Consider the following 22090-nt stretch of genomic DNA (forward strand, 5'->3'; position numbering starts at 1 on the left):
TTTTTTTTTTTTTTTTTTTTTTTTTTGCCAGAGGTCAAAGAGCTGAACATAAGAGGTTTGAGAAATGAAATCAAAAACAAACAAATGCAGTCACCATGTTATAACCTATTCTCAAATCTCTGATCCACCTGAAAAGGGTGTCCCCTGATTTCACTTCATGACTCCATTTAAAAAAATTGAATCCCAATCTTGAGTAGATGAAAAGAATTTCACTGCAAACGAATGAAAATCATTTGTAGATAAAGATAAACAGACATAAGAGTAAAAGTAAAGAGAGATTGGGCAGCTCCTCCTGAGGTGTCTGCTGTGAGGGAGTGCAAATTCATCACCTGATCCTTTACAGCCTCAGCTCGCCTTGTGTGGGGGCATTTTACGTGCTTTATTGCAACTCTCGAGGAGGCTGTCATTTCAGTAATAGTAAAATCGATAGGTTGGAGCCGAACTGCCCAGGTTCAGTTCTTCTTTTTATTACTTAGCCATGAGACCTCATACAGATGACCTAACCTCCTTCTCTTCCCTGTAAAAAGGGGCCAACAAATTGTGAGAAGTAGATAACAGGTGTATAAAGTAACCGAACACAGTGCATGGTGCCTCCCTGTTATTCTCCTTGGAAGGGAATTTGTCTTGCTCATTATTCTGCTTCAAGGACGTATATAATCTTCCGCCCGTCACTTCTGGTTCCATGAAATGGGTATACTAAGATATGTGTGGAGTGTGTGCATCTCCTGGACATAACCAGGAATCTCCTGGAGTCAGTTCAGTGTCCTTTCTTACTGGATCACTAGCCACCTTGCTTTGCCCAGGACCAAGAAGATTCGAGGATGTGGGACTTTAAATGATAAAACTAGAAAGTCCCAGGCCAAGCAGGGTGAGCTGGAAATGTCTTCAGTTTTCAATGGGCGGGGAGGAGCCATGACACTGAAGCTGACACCGTGAGAACCACCTACATGAACAAGCCAGTGGCGTCCATTGGACTGAAGACCAATGGCCTCTGTCCTTCCACACCAAATTAGAACCAAAAGAGGAAGAAGTCTAACTTTCCACCCTCACACCAGACTAAGCGGAGTAACCTGCTCAAGATGTGGGTCTTAGCCCTGGCTACCCTTGAGAATCACCCAAGGAGCTTTTAAAGAAAGAAATCTGGATGCCTGCTTTTGTTGGCCTGGGGTGGGCAGTGCTGAACCTTGGAACTTTTAAAGTTCTTTAGGTGATTCTAGTATGTCATCCAGGTTGGAGAGTTACTAAAGTATGTCACAGCTAACCAACAGGTATAAAATGGCTTACATTTTTGTGGTAATAGACGAATTCCAAATTTCCTGGTCCAAATCCCAGCTGTGACGATCAGACCTATTAGGAACATGTGATGTTTCATTGTTTTGTCCATACTTGGTTTTCCATTTGAAGAAAATTCCTTTGAGGTGATTGAATGTTCTCTCTCTTTTTTCCCCTTCTATTGCTGTTTAATTTTTTTCTTTTATTTATTGCCTCTTCTGTGGAGGTAACATACTTATTCATGCATAGCCTACCTCAGGGAACATCGTTTTAAAGCTTGAGAAGATGAAGCGTTTAATTTGAGTGGAGAAGGAGCAGTGCTGTTTCTGATGAGAAATGTTAACCCCTTTCTTTGAGCTGGCTGGTGAGTTTCGCTGGCATCAGGGCAGGGAAGAGCTCCATCTGGTATCTGGCTGGAGATGGCTGCTGCTCAGGGTAAAGTGGAGTGGGCTGCGGGAGGAAGGGAGGCAAGGTGAGTAGTGTTACAGGCTTTGGGAGCAAGGCTCAGTTTTTGAAACACCTGGAATGAGGGGCAAGCTCTGGCTGCACCAGCCAATAGAAGCAAGCTTCAGATGTTGTGCTGGTGTTGGTCAAGGCCCAATAGACGTGACCGCTCAGCTGCAAAAGGGTAGCGAGGAAATTTAGATGCCTGTTACTAGCTTGAAGAGCACAGTCTGGAAAGGCTATGTGGCATCCTAAAAAAGGCATGTTTTCAACCTGAATTTATACACCATTGACAAGTTTTAAACATTTTTTATGAAGATAATATGTACATTTTTATCATAGAAATTATTGTGGACAAAAAAGAAATTCTTCTCCTGAATTCTGCCACTTCAGAAATAGCAACCATTGCTGACAGTTTGTGGTCTGACTTTCTGTTGTTCACCTAGGTGTCCACACACAGTACATGCATATTTTCTCCAAATATATGCTGGATATTCTTTTTGATATACTGTTTTTTTTCCACTCACTAAACTTGGATTCATGTTATCTTGCTAATAAAGATTCTTTTTTTTTTTTGGTACCTGGAATTGAATTTGGAACCTTGAGATTGCGAGGCAGACAGAGGCACCAGTGAGCTAAATCCCCAGCCTAAAGATTCTTAATATTTCACTCACACAATAAGCTTTTGTGTGGATTTTTTTTACAATTACCTTATTGTTCAAATTTTTTTCCATTTTCCCTTTTAGCCACTTTCGTGAATGTCTTTATGACTAAAGATTAAGAAATTGAATTGCTGAATCTAAAGCTAAGAAATTTTTAGAAATTACTGTTCATTGTATGTAAATTACAAACTTCACTTAAACCAGGATTTGGTTGGCATGGGATACTCTCCTTCCCCCAGTTCATCTTTGTTAATTTAACAGGCCCCAAATGGTTTTCTACTTTATGAACTTTTCTTTGACCAGTGTGACACTGAACATTTGTTCAAGTGTTCATTGACTGTTAAGCACTTTTCTTTTGAAAATGTTTGTGCCCTTTCACATAGTTGTCTATTGAGATTATCTTTTTCACACTGACTTATAAAACCATTTTAAAAACAAAGCCTAAGGCTAGGGATTTAGCTCAGTGGTGCCACGACCTGCCTTGCAAGCACAAGGTCCTGAGTTCAATCCACGGTACCAAAAAACAAAAGATAACAAACAAACAAGCAAATAAAAACAAAGGTTATTAGCCCTATCATATATAGTGTGAGTATTTCTCCTCTTCATTCTTACTCTGTTTATAGTATGTTTTAGAAAATCACGTGGTACCTTTGCATTTTCTGCATTTTTTATTTAATTTACCAGTGGCACGGCATTAGAGTTCACTTGCCATAAGTAGTTATTAAAAGGAGAGTTGAACCCCCCCAAATCCCTCCAGAGCATGCTGTGATCATCCAATGAAAACATCTGTGTAATTGTAACATCCTTAATGTCTCTGTGGCTACCTCAAAGAACTATAAAGAACAATTAATTTTATTTGGTATCAGGCCCTTATGAATCTTGGTGAATGTTCAGCTTATAGGCGAGAATATCCAAGCCAACTCACAATTTACTCTGCAGTTGGCTACAAATTATTGAGGTGTTTTTTAATCCATCTGAAAGAACTCTGTCTCTTGAACACTAAATTATGATCACTTATCTCACAGACCTGAGAGCATCTAATTGTTCTATCTCTAGGTAATGTGATCCAGCTGGAGATTCAAGGTATGCAAAGCCCATGTTTTTAGAACAAAAGGGTACTTTTCTCTAGCCAGTAAGTAAAAGTGATTTTTTCAGCTATAAAAGGACAAAAGGTTTTGAAATTATCCCACTGGGCAGGGTTTCCTAGACTTGTTTTTCTGGCAGTTAGCCATAGAGCTAAGCCCAAGTCTTCCAAACTTCTTACATTTTTGTAGCAGTGTGAAGAATTTCCTGGCTGAGACTGGAGTCTCTTTATGGTGTGAATACCCAGGATCCTCTTAACCTAGAGGCAGCCACAGCTGGACATGTTCAGCTTGTCATAAGGAGCCATTGGTCCGTATGTATTAAGCACTGAAGATATGGCCCTTTTTCCTTTTGATTTAGATATTTTTCCTGCTCTCTCAGGGTTTTATGTTTTCCCCTTCAAAGAAATACATTTAACATTATAAATATGACAAGAATGGTAAATGGTCCCTAGCTTCAGTGAGAAGTTATCGAAGATGTCAAATATATCAAACTAATATACTATTTCATCTCATGTTTAAAGTTTTAACAGCTTTATAACATGGTTTGCCTTTGTTAATTTTCTGAGTGTGCTTCATAATCCTGCAAATAAGAATGCTGTGATCCATTCTTATTGCCCTTTATAAGAAGAAATTATCTGTCTCTTGCTCTCAGGCTATTTCTAGAAATAAAAATTATGTAAATGGCTGGAATTGATTCACTTCAAAGCATGTATGGAGAAATCAGTACCATGTAGGTGCTTTATAAGAATTACCAGTAACAAGATTACCAGTAACAACCATGTGTAAGGTCTCAGTTATTGTTCCAAATAACTAGGCATAGTTAGTTCCTGAAATTAACCCCATAGGGTAGGGGATATTATTATCCCTATATTCCAGATGACTACAGAAAACAAAGTAGCGGCTCCAAGATTTGAACTTGAAAAATCTGACTACAGCCTGCCCCTTTACTCATTAAGTCAATACCACAATACCACAAGATTAGTGGTAGTATCATTGTTTTATAGATGAGAAGCTGAAGGTCAGAGGCGTTAATAACTTTGCAGTGACTTTTCACACACCTGAAGAGTAGCAGCAGTTAATTGAAATCTTAATTCTAAAGTCTTTTTCATGCTTTTCTCATACTATGAAATGTTCTCTTGAATTTAGGGTTTTGTCCACTTCAGAGAAAGCTTATAACTGGCCAGGAGACAGATGCGGAAGTGGGTCTAGTGAAACACATTCTTGCAGATTATTTTTTGCACAGGGAGACCTTATTTAGATTGCACTCTTTTTGTGTGAGTGACATAGCTGTAGAACTTGGCTTTCTGGTTGATTCTTGCCTCTGGGACTTTGCATTTGCCATTCCTCAGCCTGGAACACTTTGTCCCCAGACTGTGCCCTGCTTGATTCCTTCTCAGGTGTCATTCAAATGCCATTACCATGGTGGGCCTGGCCCTAAAATCCTGTTTTCATCTCCTAGAACTACCACAACGAAGCACCACAAACTGAGTGGAATAAAACAACTGAAATTTATTCTCTCACAGTACTGGAAGCCAGAAGTCCAAATCCAAGGTGATGATGGGGCCAGACTTCCTCAGAATGGTGCAAGGAAGGCTCCTTCCTTACTTCTTCTATTCCTAGAGGCTCCACAAGTTCCTTGGTTCATAGCAGTGCAACACCTATTTCTCTTTCTGCCTTTGTGTAGCTCGCGCCTCTGTGTTTCTCTTCTTTTTATGAGAATACTTGTCTTTGAATTTAGGGCACTCTGGAATAATCCCTGATGATCTCATTTCAAAATCCTAACTTGCAAAGACAATTTCCCCAAGTAAGCTTCAGGAGGCTGAGTCTCGTAGGGGCCACCATCCAACCTGAGGTAAAGCAGCCTTCGTTGCTGTTATACTCTGTGACATTAGCTTCCACTTCGTTTCTTTAGAGCACTTGTTATTTTATGCCTCTTGTTCTTTTTGTGTCTACTTCTCTTTTGCCCATCTCTATCTTCTTGAAGTCAGAATTTATCAATAAAAAGCTGTCATGTTCATTGCTATATCCACAGGATATAGAATAATGTTAATTTACTGTAAGGATCACCAAATATCTACTCAAAAAAATGGATGAAGTAATGACACAGGCAATCAGCTTGGCCCTTTGCTTCTTTTAACAATTGCCCGGATTTTATTGTATTTTTGTTACTATTTTTAAGTTTTGAGTTTTAGTTGAATATTTTTGGAAAAGCAAATGTATTATAGGCCACAGTGGGTAAATATATCCAACCATTTCAATATAACACTCAATTCCTAACTTGTCCTGTTAGTTCCTTTTGTTTTTGCTCCCCAATTCCCAAGAATGAGTCCTCAGTGGAATGTTTCTTTCTCCCTTAGGCTCTGATCACCTACGTGAGAAAGATGGCCTCTGGGCTGTCTTGGTCTGGCTTTCCATCATTGCTGCCCGGAAGCAGGGTGTGGAAGAAATTGTTCGGGATCACTGGGCCAAATATGGACGCCATTACTATTGCAGGTGAGAAGATAGTGTCTCTGCATGCACTCTGGAGAATTGCTCCTAGGTTCTCTTTAAAACTGATGGGCTGGAACTTTAAGGAGGAGGCAGCTTTTAGGAAGATCTGAAAGATACAGTGGCTGGAGCTGGATTACCCCCAAAAGATATGGCGGGCGGTGTCAAGAGCTATCAAACTGGAAGGCACAGATTTTCCCTCCCCTGGTGGCATCTCAGTGTAATCATCTTTTCATCATTGTCTAGAAGGTAGTCTCCATCCCAAGAGCATAGATGAATGGCAGAGCTTTGAAAACTCCTCACAGTCAAACTGGAGGCATTTCCTGTTGGTTGTCCATCCATATTTATCAAGGAAGGAAAACAGACATAAAAGCTGTGGCTAGTTGAGGTACTTTTATAATCCTCTTTCTACCTGTGCCTTGCCTTCTGACCAATAGTTGGAACAATGTCCAGGATATCTAAGCTGGTACTCTTTGAAGGAGCCACATGGTTCAGGAGCCTCAGATTTTGCTAGAGGTTTACTCTCACAAAGTAACTCAGAAAAGGAAAATATTACCTGAAGAGGAGGAGATTAAAAGGTGGTCTGTAGGAGCTTAGGGTAGATGGGGTGCATTCTTTTCCTGTTGATGTATTGAGAGGGTATTCTGGGGGCATGATTGCTGACTACGTATGTGAATCTAGTTAAGCCATGATTTAGGGAAAGGGGCCATAGGAGAGCGTGAAAATTGTAAAGAACTTGGGGTGGGGTGAGGAAATGTTGAGTGTCTTAGAGACTGTGTATTAAAAACAGCGATACTATGGCTCATTGCTTTGATTTTGAATATGTAATTAACTGCTGTGGGTGTTTAGTTGTCTTTCGAAAGCTTGGGGGACAGAATGAGCTTTAGACCCTTCCCTTATAAGGTGATTATTTCTTTTCTTAGGAAGCTGTGTACTTAGATAAATATCAAAGAATAAAGAAGACTTTAATTTTATTAAAATTAAAGGGATTGGAATGTTCTGGAAAGTGTAGACAACACTAACGTTTTTGGTTCCTGTTTAGTTAAGAAGGCTGGGAATGCAATAGCCTGCAAACCTCCTCCAGTTATTCATTGCACCAGAAAATCAAGATTCGTAGGGCAGACAAGAACTCGTCCAACTCATAAGTATTTTTAATAAGTTCTCAACACCTCTGATTTTTGTGGAACTGCATTTATGTGTGTGTTTGTGTGTGTGGTTTTGTTTGGTTGGTTTTGGTATGCCAGAGGCTCACGACGCTCTTCCAAAAACTCTTCCAAAAAGCTCAACCCGATAAAATATATCATTATTGCCAACCTCTGGTTTAATGCATTTGTTTTGAGTCAGAGATGTAGTCCTCATAATTTGTGGAATGATTATCTAAGTTTCTGCCAGTGTTTTAGCCAAATGGTGTTATAAGAGTATTTATAATATAGTTCATTTTTTATGGCCAATAATTTATGTGCTGATTACATTTTTCATAAAAAGTACCATGTTAGAGAATAATGTGCCTTGGAGATTTGATTTCTTGTAGGACATTGAATTACATTTCAGATTTCTGTCTGAAAAGATCACAGAAAGAGAAAGGAAGAAATAGGTAGAATGAAAGATAAATTTTTCCTTTGACACCAGCAAATGGCAAGTTGAAATGTTTGTGAAATAAAATGACTTCTCACCTGACAGTTTTCTTGGAAGAGAATAAATAATAAAACAATTTCAGTTTAACTAATACTGAGCCTGAAGTTATTCCTGAGGAAAATCTCCCAGGAAGTCTGCTTGGTTTGAGTTAACCTCAGAAGGAATTCTCCATGTGAAGTAAGTGTTAGTGGCAGTGGTGATAGTGGCTGGAGAGAGTGTTTGCGGTGGTGAACGGAAGTTGAGCCTAACACCTGCTTGTGTATGAAGATAAACATTTGGCAGGCTGATCTAAATATGGGTTTATACTATCAGTGGATTTTTTAAACTTCTGAGTCTCTTTCAATGCCTCAGTATCTCCTACTAGACCATCCTATCCTGTCCTCCCATCCCTTTCTACTTGGGTGGTCTTCACCTCCCCCAAATAACTTATTAAAGAGAACCTAGTCTCAGAACACATGCAATGAGAACATTGTAAGGAGCTCCTTGTTGGTTTGCTTCTGGGGCTTGGGAAGAAACACCTTGTGCAGGAGGAAGAGACGAAAAAGATATAGGAATAGGTAGGGATTCATTGCTAGACATGGTATCATTCCATGTCCTCCATTTTGGGCAATGCCCTCATGTTTACTGAATGTCTTAAAAGGTATCCAGCAGAAAAAAATAGTAACTATTCAGAGCTTCTCCCTTTCACTTTACCCTGGGAATTCACATCCTTTCTCTGTGCTACAAGAAGCCCAAATATGAGACCCATCCACAGCCACTTAGGCACAGCTGCCTCTCCTCAGGCTTCCTCCTTAAACAGCCCCTCCTGGGTGTGCCAGTAAGGTCCATGTCAAGACTCTCTGATGTTGGGAGAGACAGTACAGTTTTTTTTTTTCATGGTGGTGACTGAGAGTAAATGTTACTAGTTTTACACTCTGGTGCCTGGTGTTGTGCCAACTGCTTTATCACAATTTAAACTCCAAATCAACAAATAAGATAGGGAATATTTTTGGTCTTTTTTGTTTCTAGTCACCTCCTATCCCCACTGTATTTTCTGCTCTTTTTCGAAGGGAATGATTGTGACAGTTCTTCCAAATTTCCAAGAGTTATACAGAGCATTCACTTCAGTTTTGCCCTCTCTACCCCTCTTGATGCCTGTCTCCTTCCTTCCATTCCTTCCCTTCACTTCCTTCCTCCCATTTCCCATCTAGACTATTTACATAACACTGCAATCTAGAACTCCAGAAAATAAGAGCGTTAAGGTCTTTGCCCACCTGGAGCTCATATTCCGCTGGGCAAAGCCAGACAAGCAGCAAGTAACCAAATACAAAAAAAGGTAAATACAGACTGAAATAACTACTGAAAAATGTAAAGGCTTGGGTACATAAGATCCTAATGAGATAATTGACAGTGTGAAATAGGAAGAAAAGGGCTAAAGGTGTAGGGAAAGTGGGAAGGGTGGGGGAAAGGTGACCGGGAAAAGAAAAAATATGAGAAAATGAAAAAATGGAAATAAAGTGTTTGTAAAGGGGGAGGGGAGGAGGGAGTGAAGGGAGGGCAGGGACAAGGGGGAAAAATGAGGACCAAGACCTGTCATGTAAAGGTACAAGATCTTAGTAATGAATGTAACTCTTCTGTATACCTAAAATGTACCAATAAACTCAATGAGGAAAAAAAAAAAAAAAAGCAAAGTTAAGCAGAATTTCTTTTTTCCTGAAAAAGAAATGTAAAGGGTGACGAGCGGCGGTATATGTGTGGGGGTGGCCTGCCCAGGTGGATGAATGGTCAGGAAAGGTCACTTTCTGGAGGTGACAGTAGGTTTGAAGATTTAAGGACAAGAATGAGCCAGCTCTTTGAAGGTACCAGATAGAGGAATAGAACAGCATGTAAGCTAGAGGCAGCAAGCAGCAATGGCAAAGGCCCAGGGGCAGGAGAGGGCAAAGGGTCATCGAAGACTGAAAGGAGGCCATGGTGGCTACAGCAAGTGAACAAGGTTGCAAAGAGAGACAAATTCAAGTCAAGGAGATGAGCATGGGCAGATCCCACAGTGTCTAATACACTGTGGTTTGAATTTTGAGCTTTGTTCTTAGTATGATAGGGGTGTTGAGAGAGATTTAAAGGAAAGGAGCAATGTGTCTTGATTTTTTTTTTGGTACCGGGGATTGAACTCGGGTCCTTGCGCTTGCAAGGCAGGCCACCGAACCCCTGAGCTAAATCCCGGGCCCTAATGTGTCTTGATTTTTATAAGACTGCTCTGTCTGCTGTGTGAGGACTAGATTGCAAGGGCTGACTGAAAGAGGGAAGACCAGTTGAGGGTATTTCCTTACTTCCTGTGCTTTCCTTTCCTGGAATCAGAACCAGTGATTAGATGCCTTTGAAGCATCCACCGATGGCTGGTTCTCTGACTGGGTTTTTATTCCTGTGTCCTGCCCTCATTCACTAGGTTTGACTATGAGGGCCTGGAGCCCAAAGCAACATATTATATCATGAGGGACCTGGAGGCCCTGGTCACAGACAAGTCCTTCATTGGCCAGCAGTTTGCTGTGGGGAACCATATCTACAGCGTGGCGAAGACAGATAGCTTCGAGTACGTGGACCCTGTGGATGGCACTGTGACCAAGAAACAGGTATGTGCTAGAGAATTACCAATTACCAGTCGAGCAGGTGGCCAAAATGTCTTAGAACTAGAGAAGTCTTTGGGGGTGGTCTGTTCTGAGCTCTTCCTTCTGAACAGAAGACCTCTGCATCCAGGAAATAAGTGATGCATGTTACTTCACTAACTAGTGGCAGAGGTTGTATTTGAACATGGGTCCTCTCTTTCCAGTACTTTTGCAGCTTGGTAACTGATGAGCTAACACATCAAACAGGTGTATACTCAACATGTTTTTCTCAAATGTTTGCAGCCTGCAACTCCTCTTATATGGTAGTGATAGATTCAAAGAAGCTTCTAAGGACAAAAAAAATCCCAGTCCTTGGAGTTCCCAGGTGTAGAGTTGCTTCACTGTCTATTATCTTTTGTCATGGAAGGACCATAGGAGCTTAACCCATAGAGTTTGACACCCCCAGTAGAGAAGAAACAATTGGGAAATTTGCCCAGAAAACCCAAAAGGAAGATTTATGGTTGAGCACAGTTATCATAGACAAGTGACAAAACCAGCCGTGATTTATGTCTGGTCTCATCTTCATGAGTTGTGGAAGAAAAGCTGGTTACTAGTGTGGTTATTTTTCTTTTCAGTTTTGTCTATTTGATATGGTAAACGCTAACCTTCTAGATACACATTGTAGGTATTAACACTTACAGTCTAAATGATACGTTCCAAGCAATTTTAAATGAACTTCTATCCCCCAGATCCTAAATTCTTATCCTTTTATACTTTCTTCCTAAGCATAGATAATAAGTTAGAAGTCTTTGGGGACTATATATAATGTAGTTACTGCTATTTTGACTACTATTTTCTAGATCCTCCTTGTCATAGGATCCCTTGACTTGCAGATTTTCCAAATCCCACTGCCTTCTTATTATTACCTTTGTACTCTCTCTTTTGCTTAGTTTCATAGTAGTCTTTTGACTCCAACAAAATATCAGTCTTTCATTCTAGAAGCCCTTCTATGGCCCAGCAACATGACTGGAACATCACTTTGGAAAGGTGAGGGTAGTAGGGAAAATGGGAAGGGAAGAAGGTAGAAGACTCCGAATCTGATCCTGCCACTTGTTGACTTTGGGAAAGTTGTTTAATTTCTTTGGGCCATGGTTTCTTCCTCATCAGTAGGAGACTTACACAACAGAATTGTTTTAGAAATAGACTAAAATAAAATACACAAAAGCTCCTAGTTATCCTTTAGATAGGGAGTATACAATATGTTTTTGGTTTTTATCTAGTAAACTTTATGAAGTTTTAATACATTTTAATATTTTTAAATTTTTATTAGTATATGCAGTACATAATGATTACAGTTATCATCAAGAGTTGGTCACAGTAAATTTCTGTAGTTGTGATTTGTTTCACTCATTTGTAGACTAGACTGAATTTGCTCTGAAGTGACTAACATTAATGAATCAATTTTTGAAGATAGAAAATTAGGTGCTCAGCTGGAATCTTTTGAGCCCTGTGCTTTGTATATATATATTTTTGAGATTTATGCAATATCCCCATTTCCATTTTATTTAAGGCTCCCTGAACAAATCTGAAGCTCATTTTGTCACTGTAGGATTTAAAAAGGGTAAAATATGCGCTTTCTAAGCTATCCTTGGGAGGTTTTTGTTCCCTTTTCAGAAAGGCTTGGAAAGCATTCCTTGGAGGACTGCTCTAGTCAGTGGTAGGTTCTGGACTTTATCTACTCATGGGAAGCTTTCTGTTGAGCTCCTTTGTTGTACTGTATTATTCTACCTTATTTCTCCTTTAGGTCACTCAGCATCTAGGTACTTTTGCTTGGATGTTCATTCACCATTCACAATAGGCTAATTCCTCAACTGGAGCTCAAATGCTGACATCACTTTATTCTACCTCCCTTGGCCTTCTTAAATCATAGGCACTGATTTCCATTTTGACTCTGAAATTTATTGAAAAAATTTTTTTGTCTTTCCACATTGTTTTATCTGAGCTCAGATGTGACTATACATAGATAAGTATTTCGAGGACCTGCTCTTGCGCATTTTGTAGTAGAGGACGGAAGATGGTTCATTTTCCCAGATTTCAGGTCGCTAATGACGTCTTTGTTGGCTATAGATTGTGAGTCACACTAAAACTTCTCTGTAGGTCTGGGGTTGGCTCTGAGAATGGTAAAACTCAGCAGCATCTCTATTTTTTGCCAGCATTGGTCCTATTGGGTAGTGGGAGAAAACCCGCATTATAGGACTGTGCTACATTTTGAATTGTCATTTCATATCCACACTGAATTCCAGAGGTAATTGAGTTTGGGACATGCCGCAGGTAAGATCAGGCAAAATAAACATACTTTTTGAACTATGGACACTTAAAAGATGTATTTTAATTTAGATTTACTGGGATTATTTAAAAATAGTAATAAATTACCTGGTATATTCACTATTTGTTGAAAGCCTACCAAATATATAATTTTAGTTTCATGATACACTTTTTAATATAAATACATCAGCTTTATTGAGATGTAATTCATATAACAAATGATGCACTCATTTAATGTGTAAACTTTGTGGTTTTTTAATCTACAAAGTTGTGCAGTCGTCACCACAATTAATTTTGGAGCATTTTCATTACCCTCAAAAGAAACTTTCCACACTTTAGTTATCACCTCCCTTTGAATGCCCTCCAAAACCCAATCTCCAGAAACTAGTGATCTGCTTTTCTGTGGATTTGCCTATTCTGGACATTTCTTATAATGCAGTCATAACATGTGGTCCTTTGTAACTCACTTCTCTCACTTAGTGTAGTGTTCGCACAGGTCATCCATGTTGTACCATAATCAGTCCTTCATTCTTTTTATTGCTAAATAATATTCCCTTGTGTGGGAGTTTTGTTATCCACTTATCAGGTGTTGAAGATGTTGCTTGTTTCCACTTTTGCTTATTATGATTAATGCTGGTGGATATTCATATTGTTTGTAGGCATAGGTTTTCAGTTCTCTTGGGTATATACCTAGGAGTAGAATGTTTGAGTTTTAGAGTTAACTATTTTAAACCTTAGAGGAATACCACACCATCTTCAAAAGCAGTTACACCAGTTTATATTTCCACTAGCATGGTATAAGTGCTCCAGTTTCTCCATACTTTTGCTAACCTTTGTTATTATGTCCTTCTGATTTGAGTATTTTTATTTTAAAATAACATATCTTGTGTGTGTGTTTTGTACCAGTAATAGAACTCAGGACCTTGTGCTTGCCATGCAGATGTGGTGCCATTGAGCTAAATCCCTGGCCCAAAACAACATATCATATGATAGATTATTTTTAAATTAAATGGAAGTTTCAGGGCCAGTGATGTAGCTCATTGGCATTGCTCCTGCCTGGTAAATACAAGGCCCTGAGTTTGATTCCTGGTGCAAAAAAAAAAAGAAAGAAAGAAATTTCATCTCCCTATGAAAAAATAGAAGTAGCCTTCTCCTTTAGCAAAACCCAAAGGAAACTTAATAGAGCAAAATCTAGGTTTGCAATGGGAGGGTGATTGCTAAGGTCCTCTCAGTGTTCCATTGCATAGAAATCAAACTGACACAGGTCTGAGGCTGACCTTGTTGCTGTCCATATTTGTGTCTCTGGGATGCAACTTAACTTCCCTGAACTTCAGTCTGAGTGGGGATGTGGTCATAATTACCATGTAGGGTAATGGAGAAGGCTTGAGGAGAAAGTGCTATAAAGTCCCAAGTACTGCTGATGGTTCATAATCCATGCTCAAGAAGTATTAGTTCCAGCCAGGGATTTAGCTCAGTGGTTCTGCTGCCTGCCTTGCAAGTGCAAGTGCCCGAGTTCAATCCCTGGTACAAAAAAAAAAAAAAAAGAAGAAGAAATATTAGTTCCTTTGTTTCTTCTCCCTTTTCAGAATTCTTGACTGAGTGTCACACACATACACACACACATTTTTGAAAATCATTTTCACTATAGCCCAGTATAGAAAATATTCCCCCAAATCTCTTTACCCTATTCTTAAATATTTTGTTTAAAGTGTGCTTAAAATACTCAACAATAAAATTTAAGGTTCAAATTGATGCTCGTAAGGTAGTGGGAAGTTCCTAGTTATCTCTGTTTGTTTTAAATTCTACTTACTAAGGACAAAAGTAAGATAACAGATATGACTTTAAGCAACAATTTTTAAACAACTGTTTTGCTATTCCTGTTTTACTCAGAAATTATCTCTAAGCCCATTGTTTGGTTTCAGATCAGCCCATGCCTCCTGGTGCTACTGGATTGTTAGAGCAAAATTTAAATGTACAAGTTCCAAGTCAGGAAGTCTTGAGTTTTTGTCTTGACTCTGCCACCTCCTTTTTGGGTTATCTTAGGCAAGTTATTTAACCTCCTTGTGCTGTCTTCTCCTTATCTGTGAAACAGGGATACTAGTTGAGGTTATCTCATAAAGCCCTTGGAATAATTAAATGAGTCAATTTACATTCCTGGCATTTAACAACTACTAGTAAATGATTAATGGAAATTAGCATCCCTTGAAAGAGTATCCTTGGGAAAGGAAGATCTTGGCATATAATGAGTGGCAGAGGATAAAAAAACAGAGGGGAAATATACAGCTTTGCAAGTTGTCTTTGAAGATTTGAGAAGGCCCCTTTAGTTTTGGAGTCAATTGTGAATTGATTCAAATTCACATTTCACTGCCTGCCCCAAGACAACACACACACTGAGCCAGAAAAGGATTTTAAAGGGAGTTTCGTCTCCTTTCTGTCCTTAATTTGGTTCAGAGTGAGGAAACAGGTCATGGACAGAAAGCTGTTTCACATACAACTCTAGAAATAAAGTAGAAATGTTTCTTCAACCAAAATGAAATTAAAGTCCTATTTGATAAGAAGCCACCACTGTGGAAATGTTCAGTGAAGTCCATCCTGCCTGAGAGACCCTGTGAGGATCATTCAAGGAGTAAGAAGGAAACCCTGGGCCCCCGATTGAATTCTCAGAGACCTGTTCTACCATACTGCGGCCTATCCGGTTTCATGGGCTTGTGTGGCTGCCTCGAGTTGTCTATTATGTTTGTGACCTTGGGTGCCAAGAGAGTAGTTCATGTGTACATTAAATGGCCCACGGGAGACTCTTAGATTTAGGTAGGAATTTAACAAGCCTCAGTTCCACTGCAGTTCTAAGTTCCCGTGAGGATGTATCACTGTTTATTCTCACGTAAGATCTAGTTGCATGAATTACAGACACTGGTTTCTTCAAATGTGTGGGGAAAATAACCCAACAGAGATCATAAGAGTAGGGGAACAGTGTGATCAAATTACTGACTGGTTTAAGAAGTTCCCAATTTATGACTTGTGACAAGATGAAAAAGATGGGAGGTGGCCCACTCTCTTTAGGGTGAGCTCACTCTGCAGACATGCAGGGTTCCCTGTACACCAGGCACTCTCTTCCCTCCACCAGCAGTATCCAAGGAAATCATCAGTATCCAGATGACCTCTTATCATTGTCTCCTCCTATCTACTGCTTGTAGCCTGAGTGCTACAAGGGCCCACAGTTATGAGGCTTCCCTAGCTCTGGCAGAATGAATGCTCTCATCCTAACATGAATGAAAGATGATCTGACAAATTGGCACCACGCCGAGAGATGGAATATCGCTACTGTGGTGGTGTTGATGCGCAGTTATGACCCATGTTTTAAAAATTTGCTTTCAAGTGAGAAACTTTGATGCTTGAGGCATAAAATTAAACCAATTGAGTCTCTTTAAAAGACTCATCCAACTCCTATATTCGTGTTTTGCAAGCTCAAATGTCATGAAATCTTACCAGTGCTGAAGTCATTTGCACAGAACAGTTGGGCTGATATTAAAAAACTTAATGTAAATAAATGCATACCAGCTAGCTGATGTGGAAAGCCAAATCCAATTTAATCATGTCAGGCTAAATTTGGGCATATTAATACCTCTTCAAGTTATGCAGCCTGTGCGGAAACATTTTGATGTTCTGAGCCTGAAAAAAAAGAACCATTTGAAATTATTTCAGAGGAAAAAGGGTACTTTGAAGACTATGAAGTCAGTTGTTTTTAGAGTTGTTATTTTAATATTCAGGAAGGTGCCTGTACTTCCTATCTTCAGTATTTAGAAATATCACAGTAAATTGGCAATCTGGAAGTTACGTTTTATTTCTAGCATGTGGTGCATTAATATGTACTGTGGTCCTCCAAGACCTCGTCAGCGTTCAGATCTCACTGAGCATTGTTACCCACAGCATCACAGAACAGCACCCGAACGGTGCCTGCTGAGGTATCTGGAGCTTCAAGGCTCAGCTTTTTTCTCTCTTCAGCATTAGCTGGTCAACCTTCACCTCTGATCACACCGTAGTCAGTGAACCAGCTGAATGTCTAGTAATAATTTGTCATTGTCTTTATCATGTGCCATTTGCTGGAGTATGGTTCGTGGGGCTCAAAGTAAGACTCTGGAAATAATTTTAGTCATGCTGATATTAGCCCACCTGTAGAGTTTAGTGAAATTTGAGAGCTGTTACTCAGTTTAGTCATTCTATCCTAAATAGCAGAAATGTCTCGGGGTTGGGGTGTTGTCATTACATACGTGTTGTGATTGACTATTGATATAAACTTTCTTTTCTATTACAAATTGTAATGTTGGAAAAAATCCCTGTAATATATATCTTTTCCAAACAGGATAAGATAGTAAAGGTAGTTGAAGTTTAATTTATTTATTGTGTCTTCATCCATTAAGTGAATACAACACAACACCTGCTGTCTGCTAGTCAGCCTTACAGTTTAGCAGAAAAAACAAATGGACATCAAACCTATAAGTTACTACAGAGTGTACCAAATAGATATTACAAAGAACTTGGTTAGCCATGCACATCAGGGAGAGCTAATGTAGATCAGGATTCTAGAAAGTTCTTTATGGGGAGGCAATATTTAAGTTGCATCCTAAAGATTAAGTGGGAGCTGCCCCAGGTGAAATCATGTCTTACTGCACACTTTTCCTCCATTGAATGTGGTTATATGGTTGTTTAGCTTTGCAGATAAAAAGCTGGATTTTCCTGTAGACATTCTCATGAGCTGTCTTAGTTACATTCTCATCCCTGAGACACAATACCAGATATCCAGAAATTAAAGGACAAAAGGTTTCTTTTGACTCACGGTTTGTACAGTCCATAGTCAGCCCCAAGGCAGCCCCAAGGCAGAGCAGCAGCATGGCAGAGGGGCCCAGCAGAGAGAAACAGCTCATGGTATGGCAGCAGGAAGGAGGTCGGGGAGAGGGAGAGAGATCTCACGGCAGGAAGAGGATGATACACCCTTTCAGGCCATGCCCACAGAGACCCTCTTCGTTCAACCAGTCTCTGCCTTCCAACATAACATTTAGCTATAAGTTCGTGAGTAGGCTAATCCACGGATGCTTATCACATCGCATGACCCAACTGCCTCTCAAAAGCTCCACCTATCAAAGCGTGAGGCATTGGGGAGGCATCTAGCTGAAAACTATTCACGAGCTATTATGTTACCTGTGATTGTGTCCTCAAACTCAGTGCTTAGTGTGCTGAGGAGAGACACTTGGGCTGTATGTTGCAGTAAGTATGCCTTTGTATAATGAGTGCACTGATTGCCTTAGGGCTGTCTTCTAAACAGTGAGAACTACCCTGAGACGTGTAGTGAGAATCTAAGCTGCCATCATTGTACTTGCTCCCACTGAAATGCTCCTGTCTGTCTGTAGCCAGCAGGGTGACCATCACCAGGAAAAACAAATGTAAAAGGCAAACCTGCAAACTGTCAGAGAAACTAAGGGAGGAAGCTATGCTGTCATCTGGGTCAAGTGTGTCTGACTCCAGAATATCCCAGAATGAGTTCCAGAGGGGAGAAATAAGTTGTGTGGACAGGGGTCAGCAGTTATTTTGGTCAAAAGATGAGGAAATGGAAAGTGTATAACCTACTTCCATTGTTCCAGATTTGATAGTGGAATCGGAATGAGGAATAGCTTTTGAGTCTTTATTCTCTAAGCAGCCCTCTCTTCACATAATGCTAGCTTGGCATTTTAAAAGAACATCTAAGGCGCCATTCACCTTGATTTTCCCCAGATCTTTGTAATTGTTGTCCCCAAGAGGGACAGTTGTTAAAAACAAACAATTCCCTTCTTCACTGTATTTGGGCAGGGGTATGGGAAAAAAAAAGAACCAAGACATATCATGTAAAGGTACAAGAGCCCACTGATAAATGTAACTGTATTGTTTGCTTTAAGCATACCAATTAACTTAAGGGGAAAATAAACAAAACCAAAATTCTAGATGGGTGTGGCTATGCAGGCAGTGTACTGCCTAAGGCCTAGCCTGAATGAGAAGCCCCAGTCCAAGCTAGCCAAGAGGAAATATGCCTTTCTGCAGCCTGTCCACCCGGAAAGGGTACTTTTTGTAATCCATACAAAGTCACCATATGGAGTAGCCTTGGTTAGAGGCCTTTGAACTCATGCTCACAGTTAATTCTGTGACTTAACCAAAGAAAAATGGACAACTCTGTATAACTTTGTGCGTGTGTGGAGCGATACGTCTGTTCAGTCCAAATCCCCTGCTTTATGGACTGCATGTTTTATTCTACAAAATATGGTTCAGCTGTTGTATAGCAGTATTTTCACCTTGAAGCTTTCCAGAGAAATTATTGGGATTTCCCCGTGGGAGAGAGTATCTGAGTTAGGCCCACAGAGTCTATCTCTTCCAAGGCTGTCCTGTCTCCAGGTTTGCATGCAACTGACTGCACATGCAACATCGTACCAGATTTCAGGGCCATGTGCTGCTTTTCCCTGGAATCCGTCCTGCATCAGTATTGGACTAGGACAGTTGCTGCCAAGTCACTGTTGGTAATGTACAGTTCTCCTTTCCCCGCCTGGCTGCAATGTGTCCTGTGGTCACCAAATTAACATCTGGCAACTCTGAGTGTATTTAGCAACTTACAGATTTTTTTTCTGCATTGATTTACACAAGAATTTAAAGAAAATCCAAACAACAAAATCCCTAACATTCATTTATCAAACATTTATCAGATATTTACTCCACACAAGGCTTGGAGACAGCTTGGGGGACCATACCAAACATGAGATATTGTTCAAACAGTTTCACATGAGAGGCAGTTCTGAATATCAGCAGTTTTATGTGAGTCTACATCAAATCACCAGCCTTGAGTCAGAAGACCTACACTGAAGTCTTAGGTCGTGTGTTCACGACAAATGTGATGGTGAGCAAGTTTTTTTTTTTCTTAAACTTTTCAATAAAAAGATGAAGTGCCTAGATGATAGTAAGGTTCTTTCTGGACCTTCAGGGCTCTAAGTTGGCTAATTATAAGGAGTATTTAATTGCCAAAGAAACCAGGTAGTGGCAGGTATGACGATAAATGGTAAAAGATCCATGTATTCAGCAATGATTTCAGAGCACATGGCAACATTGTTAAAATAAAATTAACCTTCATTCTGCCTAATCTGAAAGGAAGTATATAGTATGGCATCATAAACCATCAGTAGTAAGGCTTTCTTTTGTATTCATGTGTAAAATCTGGGAGGTCAGAGACTTGAAGAGTATAGGACCATTTTATATCTGTATAGTGATTGATGCTATTGAAAGCACTTTTCACGTACATTTTCTAATCTGATGCTCACAGTGGCCCAGTAAGCTAGGTTATATTATTCTTCATCTGACTTTTGGGAAGCTAAGGCTTAGAGAGCTTAAGTAAGACCAGCAGCTTATTAAGTGGCTGAGCCAGAATTCTAGCCTGGGTTTGTCTGGTTGCTATTCTGGTATCATTTCTAAACTCACCCTCCCTAGTAAATCTAAGAGAAAAAGAAATGCTGCAGTGTTAACTGGAAGCCAACTGGAAGGTATTTGTGTGTTGTTGTTTCAGGTGATGAGGATTCCAGGTCCTTTATTAATTATTCTTCATTGCAGCAAAGGTAGGGTGAGACATTCCAGATATTATATATAGCTATGGCTACAGAGATCTCATGGATTCCTTCGTGCTTTCTCTGAGACTTCTTTACTAAAAACACTGTCAGATGGCTCAAGAGGAGGTAATTATTATGGTTCTGCTGCTGCCAGACCCTATGTGGAAGCTTTCAGGACTCAGTAGCATGATGTTTTATTAGCCCTGCTGCGTTATGACCCTCCTAGGATTGCAGTCAGATGGTAATGTGTGCATGAAATCTTAGATCCTACAGAGACCTTTCTTAAGACTGACGTGTAACCCGTCCAGCCACTTGATAGATGAGGCATGTGACCCAGAAGAAGACACCACTGTGGTGATCCCCCTTTTGACCGTAACATTAAAATCAGCTTTTCAAGTCCCAGGGCCCACACAAAGCTCCATGTAAATTAAAACAAAACATCTGGGTTGAGATCCTGGTACCACCATTTTTAACGTGTTCCTGCAGGCTTGAAGCACTGGTGGTGCATGCATGACTGTCCCATCGGGGACAAGCCACCCAGTGGGACATGTTAAAGACCGGCTACTTCCACTATGTAGTAAAGTTTGCAATTCATTCAAGATCATGCACTCAGGAGTGGAGTTAAACCTTGGTTCAACTTTACTTTTAGTCAGACCTCACCTTGACTTTAGGACATGATGAGAAATGAAAGATGAGTGGATACAGTAGGGAAGCTGCTATAAGATGATGTGCCAGGCAGTTTGTGTTTATTATTCCTATTTCCATACCTACCCTTCAGGGCTGGTGCATTCACCCCAGTTCTTCATGAGAAATGTAATTATGTTTGCATTTGGCCTGTGGGTCCTCACCTGGGTGGAGGGAGACTTTAGAGTAAGCCTTGCTGAACATGCAGAAACTTTGGTTCAGTGAGTGTTTATAGAGATCTTACTGTGTGCTGACCATTGTCAGAGGCTATATGGATGAAATGAAAGTAAACAGGGCTGTAAGGCTCTGCCCCCCCGGAGTTTGTCAGTGAATAAAAGGCCCTAGACAAAACTCAGCAATTACAAACATCTTAGGGTTAAGGCAGCAATGGGAACTAGCTGTATTCATTTATTCCAAGACTTATTTCCTCAAAAGGATTTGTGGCAGCAAAAACACATAATGAAGTTGTTAGAATATAAAATAGGAAACAGAAATCAAGATCAAGGCATATATAAATTTGAGAGTCAAGAAGAGAAGAAAAATTCATTCAAGTAATAAGGACCTGCTTGGACTGAACTTCAAATTTAGCATCAAGTATCCTGGCAGCCATATTGAAAAGGGAAGTAGGGTTGGTTACAGAATGCTTATTACTATCAGAAAGAAAAAGACTGGTTCCTCAGGGAAGGAAAGGCTTTCCTAACATTTGGCTCTTGAAGAAATGTCTCACATGGAGCTTCCTACCATCTCTAATAGTCCTGTAGTGATTACAGAAGTGGACTTTATAAGACAAGGCCTTGTATCATCCTTCAACAGAAGTAAGGATATGATACAAAATGCAATATAATCAGTCCATTTTGTTCAGGAATGGTTGGTCAGAAGAACAAAGAAGAGTCCATGCCAGTCTGTGGCTAGAAGCTGGAAAACGTGGGAAATAGAGGGATTGGACACCTAATAACATTCTCCATAACCAGAATTTCTCTTGGCCAAGATTTTCATAGGGCAGGTGATTGTTTTCTGTTTTCCTCTGTAGGATTAAAGGATGAGTATTCTATGATGTGGATAATGTAATGTTTTACATCAGGGGTCAGTAAAGGGCTAGGTAGTAAATGTTTCAGACTTTGTAGGCCAGATGGTCTCTGTCATAGCTGTTTGTCTCTGTCATGGTTGCATGAAAGGCAGCCATAGGAAATATATCACTGAAGGGCATGGTTGATTTATAAAAACAGGTGGCACATCAGGTTCCCCTACAGGTCATATATTGCCAACCCCTGGTATAACCAAAAAAAAAAAAAAAAAAAAAAAAA

The 22090-nt window shown here is 40.0% G+C and overlaps 1 protein-coding gene across 2 annotated transcripts in view; it reads left to right on the forward strand.

Moving 5' to 3' along the window:
- Pgm5 (phosphoglucomutase 5) overlaps positions 1-22090 on the forward strand; it is a 174610-nt gene that overhangs the window by 115392 nt on the left and 37128 nt on the right. For both annotated transcript variants that reach the window (XM_010605863.3, XM_010605865.3), the window contains exons 8-9: positions 5821-5956; positions 10008-10191. In XM_010605863.3, coding sequence (XP_010604165.1) covers positions 5821-5956; positions 10008-10191 — 320 coding nt within the window. The remainder of the gene's footprint in view (positions 1-5820; positions 5957-10007; positions 10192-22090) is intronic.

This window comes from Fukomys damarensis, unplaced genomic scaffold, assembly GCF_012274545.1.
Source record: "Fukomys damarensis isolate Sample0158 unplaced genomic scaffold, DMR_v1.0_HiC HiC_scaffold_31, whole genome shotgun sequence".
NCBI lineage: Eukaryota > Metazoa > Chordata > Mammalia > Rodentia > Bathyergidae > Fukomys > Fukomys damarensis.